Raw genomic sequence first — 15,038 nt, forward strand, 5'->3', positions numbered from 1 at the left:
CAAATCTGGAATGAAAACAAGGGTCAATGTTATGACTGAGGCAAAACCTAACTTGGGTTCATGAAGGCCAGGCAAATGTGCTCGTATTTATCTGTCTTTTTCATCTTATTAAGGGTTTCCGAGTGGGGTCATTCTATCTATCAACTAATTGGTGAAATGTAGATACTGACTAATCAGAAACCTAAGCTTTCTCCAAATTCTGACCTCTGAGAGTTTCATGTGATGGGGATTTTCCTCAGAATTCCCTGGGATTTGTAAGATAATATGACTTAGAAGGTGGAAATCCCAGACACCTTACTGGAAGTTAAGGTTCTGTGGAGGATTTTAGTCAACTGAAGTTGGGTAAATATCTTTGTGAGACCATAGAATTGTGTGTCTGTATTGCTTAATATCTGGATCAGCAGAAAATCATGGATCCATCCCCTGCCTTACTGCGATAGACATAAGATTATGTGGTGCTGCTCCCCAGCTTGCAGCTGTACACCACAAAGTTACGTGACTTAGGTGTCTTAAAGAGGGTGCGTGTACTGATTGTAAATGGAGTTGTCGCATCCAGAGGGATGGCTCTCCATGTCACATGAATAGGGTCTCCAAATAAATACCTGGGTCTAAGTCTTGTTCTGGAAAAGAAAATTCCCTAACAATTTGGTGACGCAGATGGGATCCCTTTTTACAAGATTCAACTGAGCCTTGACCAAGTAATTAGCCCCTTGGAAGGGAATCAAAACCCTTCCTGTGAGACTTCCCTGAAAGACAGGAATCAAGACCAGGACCAGGAAGGTGTGATGAGAGGAAGGTTGTCCCTGACCGGCCGATGACCAGTTCCTGAGTTCTGATAAGAACAAGCAGGAAACTGGGAGATGGAGATCAGACCTATTAGACAAAATATTTTTGTGAAATTTAAATGGACCCAGATATTCTTATATGGTAATCAGCTGATTGCGAAGTGAGGTTGGTATAGAAAATATATCATAGAACAGGTTCAGTTCTTGAGCCTGAGTCCACGATCAGTGGATGGAGAGGTAACACGTTCCTACACAGATCCCCATAGTGAGCCCATATTCCCACTGTTTAATGTTTGGAGAGTGAATGTGGGTTTCATCATCACACTCTGCTGTTCTCCTGGTCAGGTCCTCTTGCTCCAGGAGGTCCCATTTATCTTCTGGCTTGCTGTAACAACAATAATATCATCATCACTGTGATACCCTTGCAGTAGAGGTATATTCCAAACCAAAAGCCTGCCTGAAGGATCCTGCCTTCAAGTCTGGTGGCAGGGCAGCTCTCGGAACAGGCAGGAGAAACCTCAGCATTGGCAAAGATAGCCTGCACGCAGAAACACCTGTCTGATAACAATCCCCAACGTATGTGGCTGGGCATCAAGGACATTAGCCATCACGCAAGGGAAAACGGCGTTGACTGTACCGGTGATGCCTCCCTTCCAGATGTTCTATGCACACTTTGAGGCTAGCAACACAAAGCCACCCACAAAAGCTAGAGTCAGCCCCAGTAAAGCTGCTTGTCCAGACAGCGACCCAGGCTGAGTACTCAAGGAGAGAGTGCACCAGCTCATCTGATGTCTTCACGAACATCTTCAACACTTCACTCATCGCTTCTGTCCCCGCATGCTTCAAATCAGCTGCCATCATCCCTGTACCAAAGAACTCTAACCTTAAGAACTAGATGACTATTGCCTGGTGGCTCTGACACCAATCATGATGAAGTACTCCAAAGGGCTGGTAAGGAGACACATCAAACCCTCCATTCCCACTGCACTGGACACACACCAACATGCTTACTGGCAGAACCACTCTACGTCAGATGCCATAGTATCCGTTATGCGCCTGGCTCTGACACACCTGGAAAACAAGGACACTTATATCAGAATGCCAGTTCTGGATTTCAGATCGCCATTCAATACTACTGTCCCACAGACCTTGGTGAAAAAACTCCTATTCCTCTGTTTAAGTACATCACTGTGTGACTGGGTGTCGGACTTCCTAACCAACAGACCTCAGATAGTCACGATGCATCTCCCATCATCCTCAACGCAGGTGGCCCCCAGGTCTGTGTGCTGAGCCCATTGCTGTACACTCTGCTCACACAGAACTGCATGGCCAAACAGTTGTGGAAACTGCCCTGCAGTGGACAGGAAGGCTTGACAACAGGTAGTCACAACTACCCAACACATCACCAGCAGCAGCCTACCCAACATCAAGGGCATATATGCAGAAAGGTGGCGGAAAAGATAAGCAATATCATAAAGGATTTGACCCACCCTACTCATGGACTGTTTGTCCCGTTCCCATCAGGAGGCTACGTAGCATCCCTGCCAAGACCACCAGACTCAAAAACAGTTACTTTCCCCAAGCAGTAAGGCTGATCAAACACCTCCACCCACTAAGTCACCACTATCATTTCCTATCAGAGTCACTTTATGCACAGATAGTCCTGTACCTAGTTACTCCATGGGTATATAGTCAATCTATGTAAATAAGCTGTCTTAAATATTTATGTATTTTTTTTATTGTTGGTTTCTTTATCTTCGTGTGTTTTTATATGCTGCATCAGATCCGGTGTAATAATTGTTTCATTCTCCTTTTTACTTGTGTACTGGAAATGACATGAAACCATTTTGAATCCTGAATCTTGAATCTCCACTGTCCCCATCTATTGCAGAAGCTAATGATTGTTTCTGTGGCTAAACGGCAATCAAAATGCCAATCACTTCTTTAACTAAAGAAGTGTTCAAGTAATCATGTATGTGTGTGTGTGTTAGTGTGTACATGTGCATCCGTATTTATATTGTCAAATGTTTGTGAGTACCTTTATGTACATCTTTGTATTCATGTGTGTATGTGCCTACGACCATGGGTACATGTATATTTGTATCAGGTAGTGTGGTTATTTGTGCCTCTGTGTGTGTATATCTGTATATGTGTACCCATAATCCATGTACGTGTGTGTCACACAAAATGGCAGAGGAGCTCAGTGGGTCAGGCAGCATCCATGGAGGAGAACAAACAATCGATGTCTCTGACTGAGTCTCTTCATTATTTTTGGATGAGGAGTTTCAGCCCAAACCATCAACTGTTTATTCCTCTCCATAGATGCTGCCTGACCTGCTGAGTTCCTCCAGCACTTAGTGTGTGTTGCTTGGATTTCCAGCATCTGTAGAATCTCTTGTGTATATTATTTGTGCATGTGTCTACTGTATGTTTGTGCACATGCACCTGCATGCCTTTGTGTGTGTGTGTGTGTGTGTGTGTGTGTGTGTGTGTGTGTGTGTGTGTGTGTGTGTGTGTGTGTGTGTGTGTGTGTGTGTGTGTGGAATTGGTTTATTATTGTCATTATTGCATGTGTACAGTAAAAATCTTTATTTTGCATGATGATTCCAAACATCAGTACATCGAGGTAGTACGAACAGAAATGCAGGGTTATAGTGCTACAGTGCAGAGACAGTGAAGTGCAGGCAGACAATCAGGTGCAAGGGTCATGATGAGGGAGATTGAGAGGTTAAGGGTCCTTCTTAAAAGTTCCATTCAAGTGTAAGTGTGTGTGTGTATGTTTGAGAGAGAAAGAGTGAAAAGTAGGCTTGTTCTTGGCGCTTTGGAGGGGAGAAGGTTACTTGAACACTCCTAAGGATGGTAACCTTAATTGTATGGAGATGATGGAATTAGGAAACAGGTGAAGGAGAAACTCAATGTAATAAGTAAGGAAGCCTGTTGGAGTCCTGGAGTGCATCCAGCAGAGGACACAGGTGTACAGTAATGGGCAAAGCAGCCGGCGGGGAATGAGCCAATGAAATGTCTGATTTGCAATGCACTGCTTGACAAGATGACAGTTGGACATTTACTAGTAACTTTGTATCAGGAAATGAATTGGGAATTAATACGGTAAGGATGGTTGTAAGACAAGGAGAAAATGTAGGAGAATGGGAATAATTAAATTGATCTTTCTAACAGACTCAGGCAGAATGGGCTGAGAGGCCTCATGAAACAGTGACCCCCAAACTTCAGTTCTCCTTCTGCTTGAAACATGAATTTTTATTAAGACATAAAAATTAGAAGAGTTAGGCCATTCTCCCCATCAAGTCGACTCTGCCGTTCCAGTATGGCTTATTTAATATCCCTCTCAATCCCATTCTCCTGTGTTCTCCTAGTACCCTTTGAAGCTTTTAATTAATCAAGAATCTATTAACTTTGATTTTAAATGAGCCGTCTGTAGCAATGAATTCCACAGCTTACACAATTACATGGTGGAAATACAGCATGGTATTTTGGTGATGTGTGAACATACAACTGTGCTCAACATTCCTGTGTTACAGCTTTTAAGTGAAGTTAATAGAAGCTACTTTAAAACAATGGACACATGAATGTGGTACAAATGTATCCATCAAGTTTTATCAAATGTCATTCGTGGAATATGATCAACTGCAAAAGGAAACCGAGCCAATACGTTACCGACATTTAACACAAATAAAGTCCTGATGACTAAGGCTGCATCTCTTGTCTTTGTTTCCTTTCCACAGAATCAGTTATTCCCAGCAGTGGAACGTTTCATGTAAAACTCCCCAAGAAAAGAGGCGTAGAACTGGGCATTACCATCAGCTGTGAGTGGAGACTCTTTCAGACCCTTCTATTGCTTGATGAGCTGTGCGAGCACTTCGGGCTGTGAATTGATTCGTGCCTTAGAACTAAAAGCTTGAGGAATTTCTGAAGTCACCTAAGGCCGTGCTGCTCTGTTGAGGTATCCCTTTCAGGAGGGGTGTTAAAGTCAGTCAGCCTCCAGGTAGTCTACTCTGTAACCAAAACTCAATAGGCATGCTTAACTCTCTGCTATTTTTGGGAGGTTGCTGTGTACAAATGGTCACTTCACTGTTAAAATCCTAATGAAGGGCCTAGGCCTGAAATATCAACAGTTTTTTTTATTTGCGTAGATGCTGCCTGACCTTTTGAGATCCTCCAGCATTTTGTGTTTGTTGCTTTAGATTTCCAGCATCTGCAAAGACTCTTGTGTTTATTGTCGCAGTGTAGCATTGATTCCACTACAAAAGTTTTCTTTATCTATTCTAAATGTATTGACCATCTTAAGGATCTGAAAGATCCTATATAATAAGACAATAAGAGATAGGAGCAGAATTAAGCTCTTCGGCCATCGAGTTTTCTCCCCCATTTCATCACGGCTGATCCAATTTCCCATTCATCCCCATTCTTTTGCCTTCTTCTGTTACTTTTCATGCTCTGACTGATCAAGAACCTATCAGCCTCTGCCTTAAATACACCCAATGACTTGGCCTCCACAGCTGTCTGAGGCAATTGACTTCACAGATACACAGCCCTTTGGTTAAAGAAATTCCACCTCATCTCCTTTCAAAATGGATGTCCCTCTATTCTGAGGTGGTGCCCTCTAGACTTAGACTCCCCACACACAGGAAACATCCTCTCCACATCCACTCTGTCTAAGTGTTTCAACTCTCTCCAAAGTCAGCATATCCTTTCTTAGTTAAGGGGCCCAGAACTGCTCACAATACTCCAAGTGCAGCCTCACCAGTGCCCTATAAAGCCTCAACATTACGTCCTTGCTTTTATATTCTAGTCTGTTTGAAATGAATACTAACATTACATTTGCCTTCCTTATCCCTGACTCAACCTGCAATTTAAACTTTGGGGAATCCTGCTCAAGGACTTACAAGTCCCGTTGCACCTCGAATTTTTGAATTTTCTCCCCATTTAGAAAATATTCTATGCCTGTGTTCCTTCTGTAAAGTACACGACCATACACTTCCTAACACTGTATTCTGTCCGTCACTTCCTTACCCATTCTCCTAACCTGTCTAAGTCCTTCTGTAGCCTCTCTGCTTCCTCAAAACCACTAGCTCCTCCACCTATCTTTGTATTGTCCACAAACTTGGTCACAAAACCATCAATTCCATCATTCAGATCATTGACATATAATGTAAAAAGAAGCTGTCCCAACGCAGACCTCTGTGAAACACCACAGGTCACTGGCAGCCAACCAGAGAAGACTGCTCTTTGCTATTCCTATCTTTGCTTTCTGCCAATCAACCAATGCTCTATCCATGCAAGTATCTTTTCAGAAATGGGCTCTTAACTTGTTAAGCAGTCTCACCTTATCAAAGGCCTTCTGAAAATTCAAGTACACAACATCCAACAATTCTCCTTTGTCTATCTTGCTTGTTATTTCTTCAAAGAATTCCAACATATTTGTCAGGCAAGATTTTTTCTTAATGAAACCATACTGACTTTGGCCTGTTTCATCATGTGCCTCCAAGTACCCCAAAACCTCATTCGTAACTATTGGCTACATCTTCCCAACGACTGAGGTCAGACTAGCGGGCCTATAGTTTTCTTCCTTCTGCCTCTTTAATTATGATCGCTGACTCCTAAGGGTTCCTTTACCTTAAGCTTCCTAATCAAATGCAGTTCATTACACAACACCCAATCCAGAATAGTCTTTATCCCAGTGGGTTCAACCACAACCTGAGCTAAAAAAAAAAAACATCTCATAGGCATTCTACAAATCCTCTCTCTTGGGATCAAGTACCAACTTGATTTTTACAATCTACCTGCATACTAAGATCCCCAATAATCACAGGTTATAGAGTCACAGAAATCTACAGCAAAGTAATACACCCTCAGCTCTGAGCCCTGACTATCAACTATCCATGTACACCATTTACTTTCAAATCAGAAACTCAAAGATTCTGCAGATGCCCTTGAACTAGAGTAACACACACAAAATGATGGAGGAACTTAACAGATCAGGCAACATCTATGCAGAGGAATAAGCAGTCAATAAGGTGGAAAAGGGAAAGGGCTGAAGAAGATGGAATCTGATAGGAGTGGAGAGTGGACCGTGGGAGAAAAGGAAGGAGGAGAGGCACCAGAGGGAAACCAGGGGAGATAGAAAAGGAGAAGGGGCACCCTCTTCCTTCCGTTTCTCCCATGGTCCACTCTCCTCTCTGATCAGATTTGTTTAGTTGGGTTCCTCCAGCATTTTGTATGTGTTGCTTTTTATTTTCAAATATCTGTGGGAGGAAAGGAATTGTTGAAGTTTGGGTTAAAACCCTGGTTCGGGTCAGTGTCTGACCCATAAAATCAGCAGTTCTTTCTCTCCTACAGATGCTGCTTGGCCCACTGAATTTTCTCCCAGTAGTCTTTTTTAATGTGGGAATCATGTTTCCCTTGGCTTGAGGGTGTAGTATTGGGAGTCACTGTCTCGGAATAAGGACAAGACAGGGATGAGTCAAGCATCCTTTATCAGACAATAGAGACGTCAGAGTTCCCAACCCTGAGAGAACTGTGGATGCCCAGATGCTGAGTACATCAAGACAGAGATCAATAGATATTTGTATTAAGGAAATCATATGGGGTTAGTACAGGAGGTAAAAGATCAGTCACAATTTGATTGTATCATGGAGAAGGTACCGAGACAGTGTGGTGGTGTAGTGTTTAGTGCATGGCTTTACTGCACCAGCTGTAAGAGTGGGGTTCGATTCCTGCCACCATCTGAAAGAAGTTTGAACGTTCTCCCCATGACCACGTGGGTTTGCTCTGGGTGCTCTGGTTTCCTCCCACAGTCCAAACATGTACGGGTAGGTTTGGTAAGATTTGGACATGCTACGTTGATGCTGGAGGTATGGCAACACTTGTGGGCTGCCCAGCGCAATTCTCGTTGATTTGATTTGATGCAAAAGAATGCATTTCATTATTTTTAATTTTTAAATCTTTAGAGGTAAGAGGGCTTTCAGTTTCATTGTAGATTTATTTAGAGATACAGCACAGTAACAAGCTCCTCCAGCCCAACGAGCCCGTACCACCCAATTACACCCATGTGATCAATTAACCTCCTAACCCATACATCTTTGGACTGTGGGAGGAAACCAGAGCACCTGGAGGAAACCCACGCAGTCACAGGGAGAACGAGTAAACTCCTTACAGACAGAAGAGAAACTGAACCCAGCCGGCTGGCACTGCACCAGCGTTTTACGATCTGCTACACTACTGTGCAGGCCACTAGATATTTTTGCCTATCTACTGGTTAATCTGAGAATTCAATTATTTATTTTATTGCTAATGGCTAATCAATATGTGGTGCTGGTAACAAGGGACTTCAGGAGAGATGAGGGGCTTTGTGGTGTGAAGATGGGGTGGGGGGAGAATGCTCTTTGTGTGCTCTGAAGCTGGAAACATTGGCTCGATTGAATTCAATTATTTATTTTAATGCTAATGGCTAATCAATATGTGGTGCTGGTAACAAGGAGCCCTGTGAGAGGGGTAAGATTGCATTCTTACAGAGAAGTACAGGCAAATATCTTCTCTAGGTCTTGGTTTTGAGGCTGGATTTATGACTTACATTGAGCATAATTAGTGGCAATGATCTTTGGAAGAAATAGTGTTCCATTGTATATTTAATCAGCCAAACCAAGCTCTGTGTAAATGAACAGACCTGCATTTAGCTTTTTATTTCTCAACACAGTCTTTTTTCACAATCAATACAGTGGATTTCAGTAAATGGTGCTATTGGTATATCAGGGCCACTTATTTTGGACAACTCTTAAAAGAACAAAATCTAATCAAGAAAATAGTTGAGATTTCCTTTATTTAATTGGGACACTATGCTGCTTAACACGACTGACGTGTGCACTTCTGTGGCCATTAGACACCCCACCATGCCTAGAATGAGCAGTGTTTAAATAGCAGCAGTTGCATGTGTTTGTGCTCAAAACGCAGTGATTCTTGTCACTAATAGTTAATAAGAAATAAGCAATAAGACAATTTTTGCTTACAGTTGTTTCAAGTATTCAGGCTTTGAGATGCCAGAAATGGGCGACTGCAAATGAAATGATTTCAGTACTTCAACAAGTTAGGAACTACAAAGAATTTAAGGGTATCAGCAATCACCTTGAATGAAGACTTGGAGGATGCAATTGTCAAAAGCATTGTATGAAGGTAGTTCATCATCTGCACTCGGTGTCCGTGCAGATTTTGTTCATTTACTGTCAATCAAAAGAACACGGCAGCGTACACTCAATGAATTCTTCCGCCAAAAACTTATACAAAGTTTTATGGGTACTGTAGTAGTACTGGCTGTGTTCTAATTTGTTCTGAATTTCATTTAAATACATAATTTGTTGCTCTGTTAAATAGTAGTGTGTTGTTTTTATACCTTTCTAACTAGTTTCCATGAAGCTTCAGTTAATTGAGGTAACCACTTAATTGGGCCAAAATGTACCGTCTTGATGTGTCCCAATTAACCAGAATCCACGATACTTGCAGTTTTCTTTTCCTTTCCCTGTACAATATACTCACAATGGGTCCAAGCTATTGCATTGCAATGCACAGCCTTGGAATCTAAGTTTGCATTTACTCTTTCCCTGTTTGAGACCTTTCTCTGACTCAGCCACACAGTCTAAAGCTGGTTATTATTCTACCATTGTTCAACCAGTTATCTTCCCTGCTTTTAAGCATTAGCTCATCTGTTAATTGGGTCAGAGGGGAAGAGTGTCCAATGTGGGGTAACAGAAGGGTAACAGCAAAATGGACTGAAAGAAGAAGAGAATGAAATATCGCAGGGGTCACCTTTGGGAGTTTGTAGAACCCTTGCCGGATTCAAAATATTCCAAGTAAATTTATTACCCAAGTAGGTACATTTCAATATATACAACCTTGAGATTCATTTTATTGCAGGTATTTACTGGAAAATGAAGAATTACAGTAGAATTTATGAAAAAATATACAGAATATACAACCAACGTGCAAAAGAAGACACATTGTGCAAATAAGTAAATAGATAAATAAATAAACACACAAACAAACAGATAGATAAATAAATATTACTGAGAACAAAAGATTTTGAGTCCTTGAAAGTGAGTCAGGAGGTTGTGGGATCAGTTCAGAGTTGAAGTGAGTGGAGTTATCCATGCTGGTTCAGGAGCCTGATGGCTATAGGGTAATAAATGTTCCTGAACCTGGTTGTCTGGGACTTAAGGCTCCTGTACCTCCTGCCTGACAAGTAGTAGTGAGAAGAGAGCATGGGCTGGATGTTGGAGTTCCTTGATGATGGATGCTGCTTTCTAGTGGCAGCTCTCCCTGTAAATGTGCTCAATAGTGAAGAGGGCTTTTCCTCTGATGGTCTGGGCTGTATCATGACTTTTTGTAAGCATTTCCATTCCTGTGCATTGGTGTTTTCATACCAAGCTGAGATGCAAGGTTCAAATTCAAGTTAAAGTTTATTATGATCATATTTACAACCAATTGAAATAACGTTCCTCCAGACTAGTGCACCCACACAACAAATATCACACACAGTACATAAACCAAAATATTGCCATAAATAAAATCAATAAAATATAATTCAAAATGCATGCAGAGTTCAGCACAGGTGAACAGTAAGCAGCTTGCTGACCTAGTGACGAGACCTCGGTATTCATTACAGCCTGAGGGAAGGAGCTGTTACCCAGTCTGGCATTCCTCATCCCGATGCTTCTGTGGGTCAGAGAGATTGTGGGATGGGTGGTAGGGATCCTCAACAATACTTCAGGCCCTCCATCTGCAATACTCCAGGTAAATGTCGCAAATAGGGGGATTTTTCTACCTCCTGTAAGGACTTGCAGTCTGATACCTTCTGTACCACACAGTGATGTAGCCAGACAGGGCACTCTCGATCGTACTCCTCCAGAAAGTTATTGAAATGGGAATTTTGCTCACTTCAATTTCCTCAGGAAGTGTCGACACTGCTGTGCCTTCTTGACTAGTGAGGGAGTTGTGGATCCAGATTTGATCACCTGTTATGTGCACACCAAAGAACTTGGTGTTCTTCACTCTCTCCACAGCAGAGCCAGTGATGTCCAATGGGGAGCGGTCGACCTGTGCCTTCCTGAAGTCCACAATCATCTCTTTGTTCTTGTCCATGTTGAGACTCAGGTTGTTGTTCTCACACCGTTTGACAAGCCTCTCCACCTCCTCTCTGAATGCCAGCATCATTGCTAATGAGGCCAACCACTGTAGTACCGTCAGCGAAGTGAATCTGTCGTTGCAGTCGTGTCTTGGCAGCACGAACAGCAGTGGACTGAGCACACAGCTCTGGGATCACCAGGGCTCAGTGTGATGGAGCTTGAGATGTTGCTGCTAACTTACACTGACTGGGGTCTTTCCATCCAGAAGTCCAAGCTCCAGTTACAGAGAAGGGTGTTGAGTCTCAATGAGGACAGTCTACTCACCAGCCTCTGAAGGATGATTGTGTTAAACGCTGAGCTGAAATCGATGTGTATGAGGCAATGTTTTCCAGGTGGGAAAGGGTTGAATGGAGTGCCGAGGCTATGGCATAACCAGTGGACCAGTTTGAGTATTAAATGAACTGGAAAGTGTCCAATGTAGCTAGAAGGTGGGATTTTATATGATCCATTATCAAGCACTTCATGATTGTTGAAGCCAGTGCCACTGGGAGGTATTTATTTAGGCCAGTTGCCATCGCTCTCTTGGGCGGCTGCCTTAAAGCCTGCAGGGACAGGGCACTGTTTCAAAGAGAGATTAAAGATGTCTGTTAAGACCTCTGTTAGCTGGGCCACACAGTCCCTCGGCACCCGGTGCCACAGCTCTGGGTTTACCCTGGCTAGGTTCTTCCTTGTCTTGGCTGTGGACAGACCGGGTGTCTGTTCCTCGAGGGGAGAGAGGGTTTTCCTCAGTGTCACGTCATTCATTGCATAGAAGGCATTTGGCCTGTCAGGAAGGCGTCGCCTAATAAAAGACAAACAGATGTTGGGGCCAACCTTGGCATCTCTGGTTTGAAAACAGATTGGACCGCAGATGGACCATGCTGCTCAAAGGAACCATGAAAGTGTCGAAAGCAGGGGTCTGACTACAACAGAATTTGAAGGCAGCGCATCTGAAAAAGCTTCTGATGTATTAATCAGGCGTTACTTTTGAAATAAGAAATGAGGATCAGAACCAGGTTTAATATCACCACCATAAGTCAGGAGCTTTGTTTTTTGTATATATAAATCATGATGGAGCTGACTTAAGTTTACAACTTACTGCCGCTTACCTCAATCCTGTGCACTTGCTTCCCCACCCCCCACCCCATACAGGACGGTGATGCAGCCAGTTAGAATGCTCTCCACGATACATCTGTCGAAATTTGTGATATTTTCGGTGACATACCAAATCTCCTCAAACTTCTAATGAAGTAGAGCCATTGTCAGACCTTCTTTGTAGCTGTATCAACATATCGGGTCCAGGTTAGATCCTCAAAAATATTGAAACCCAGGAAGCTGAAATTGCTCACTCTTTCTACTTCTGATCCCTCTATGAGAACTAGTGTGTGTTCCCTCGTACTACCCTTTCTGCAGTCCACAATCAGGTGATCGAGTGCAAGGTTGTTGCTGTGACACCACTCATAGCTGATATATCTTGCTCCTGTACGCTCTCTCGTCACCATCTGAAATTCTGCCAACAACAGTTGTATCTTCAGCAAGTTTATAGATGACATTTGAGTTATGCTTAGCCACACAGTCGTGAGTATAGAGAGAGCAAAGCAGTGGGCTAAGCACACATCCCTGAGGCGTGCCAGTGTTGATTATCCGCGATTTGGAGATTTTATTTCCAATCCACACAGATTGTGGACCTCAGGATAGGAAGTTGAGGATCCTGTTTCAGGAGGAGGTATAGAGGCCCTGGATCCAGAGCTTTTCGATCAGAACCGTAGGACTGATTGTGTTAAACACTGAGCTGTAGTCAATAAATGCCACCCTGACATAGGTATTTGTATTGTACAGATGATCCAGGACTGTGTGACGAGCCAGTAAGGTCACGTCCACCCTAAGAGTTACTGTTGCAATAGGCAAATTGCAGCAAGTTCAGGTCGTTGCTGACACAGGAGTTAATTCTAGCCATAATCAGCGTTTCAATGCACTTCATCACCAAAGATGTGAGTGCCAATGGACGGTAGTCATTAAAGCAGCTTACCCTGCTCTTCTTGGTCACTGGTATAATTGTTACCCTTTTGAACCAGGTGGGAACTTCCGACTGTAGCAATGAGAGACTGAATATGTCTTTGAACATCTCCCCCAACTGGTTGGCACTGGTTTTCAGAGCCCTACCAGGTATTCCATCGGGGCCTAGTTTTGAACTGGAAGAGAGTTCAGGAAGTTTCAGGAAAGTTGCAAGCATTCAGCTTTTATTAGCATAAAGAACCAGAACCTACTCTGAGTGCATTAAGGTTACTGCATGCTTGTAAAAAAAGATGCAAAGGCTAAAGCCCAGCTGGATGAATGGAAGTCCAAAAAGAGGAGTCAATGGAGATATGGAAACAAAGGATTCATCTGATGATACAGTGGATGAGGAAACCAAGAGGAGAGATCAGATCGTAAAGCGAGCAATAGAAGGATTAGTAATGGAATACTTCAGTGAACTAAATGCACCTTCCCAAGATTAAGATGCACAGACTAGAAGAAGAAAGACGGCTACCACTGTCAGAACCACTTCCTGCAGTCTCAGAGTCAACTCCAACAACCATCACAGAGGAGGACGAGAAGCTTGAGTTTGTTTCACAGGCACAAATTTCACCTGCCAAGCAGAGTGACCCCCTTGTCAGGAAAGACGTTATCCCATAAGGGTAAGAAATCCTCCAAAGCAATTAAATCTTTAGGCCTAAATGGGATAATTTAAAATTTACTATGTTGTGGATGTTTATACATAGCAGCGATATCATATAGTATACTATGTATATAGTTGAGCTGTATTCTCTATTGAGTTGAAGTTTATAGTTAAGCAGAGAGGAGTGTTGTATATCTGATATTTCAATAATACATGAATAATCTTGTGTGTGTATATATATGTTAATTAATCTTTCACTTTGAATTGAATTGATTTTATTACTTACATCCTTCATATACATGAGGAGTAAAAATCTTTACATTATGTCTCTGTCTAAATGTGCAATGTGCAATTTATAGTCATTTATAATAAATATTATGTACAACAGGATAGTCAATATAACATAGAAATACAGTTATGTCAGCATGAGTTAATCAGTCTGATGGCCTGGTGGGAGAAGCTGTCCCGGAGCCTGTTGGTCCTGGCTTTTATGCTGTGGTACCATTTCCCAGATGGCAGCAGTTGGAATAGATTGTGATTGGGATGACTTGGATCCCCAATGATCCTTCGGGCCCTTTTTACACACCTGTCTTTGTAAATGTCCTGAATAGTGGGAAGTTCACATCTACAGATGCGCTGGGCTGTTCGCACCACTCTCTGCAGAGTCCTGCGATTGAAGGAAGTACAGTTCCCATACCAGGCAGTGATGCAGCCAGTCAGGATGCTCTCAATTGTGCCCCTGTAGAAAGTTCTTAGGATTTGGGGGCCCATACCAACCTTCTTCAGCCATTTGAGGTGAAAGAGGCGCTGTTGTGCTTTTTTCACCACACAGCCAGTATGTACAGACTGTGAGATCCTCGGTGATGTTTATGCCGTGGAACTTAAAGCTGTTCACCCTCTCAACCCCAGATCCATTGATGTCAATAGCGGTTAGCCCTTCTCCATTCCTCCTGTAGTCCACAACCAGCTCCTTTGTGTTTGAAACACTGAGGGAGAGGTTGTTTTCTTGACACCACTGTGTCAAGGGTGTTGATTTAAATAATTCATTACGGGTTATATGTATAAATACGTGAATTACATACATTATCATGCTACCACACCATATGTGAGAGCCTCATTTAAAGTAAAGATGAAACTGTACCTGCATTTTGGACTCCTGGAATCCTTTGAATTAATTTAATGCTTTGAAGTTATAAAACTTAACAGATCCTTCTTCAGTATTGGAAAGAAAGAGGGAAGATAAGACTATGCAGAAATCCACTTAAAATAAGCGGTGTCCAAATTTAACCGTGAAAGTTCATTTCTGTCGCGTTGTGTAAAAGATAGCACTGCAATCAATAGATCACAGTTTCACTATCTGTCCAAGAGACTTGCACTCACAGTCCAGGCAGGGCCACGCGAAGGGACCACAACTCGTGGAAG

The 15,038-nt window shown here is 42.6% G+C and overlaps 1 protein-coding gene across 4 annotated transcripts in view; it reads left to right on the forward strand.

Annotated features, from left to right (window-relative positions):
• The window catches only part of grip2b (glutamate receptor interacting protein 2b), a 768,811-nt gene that overhangs the window by 708,657 nt on the left and 45,116 nt on the right, over window positions 1-15,038 (forward strand). For all 4 annotated transcript variants that reach the window (XM_073072501.1, XM_073072503.1, XM_073072504.1 and 1 more), the window contains exon 14: window positions 4,529-4,609. In XM_073072501.1, the coding sequence (XP_072928602.1) occupies window positions 4,529-4,609 (81 nt within the window). The remainder of the gene's footprint in view (window positions 1-4,528; window positions 4,610-15,038) is intronic.

The sequence above is a fragment of the Hemitrygon akajei genome, chromosome 19 (genome assembly GCF_048418815.1).
Source record: "Hemitrygon akajei chromosome 19, sHemAka1.3, whole genome shotgun sequence".
NCBI classification, from domain to species: Eukaryota; Metazoa; Chordata; class Chondrichthyes; order Myliobatiformes; family Dasyatidae; genus Hemitrygon; species Hemitrygon akajei.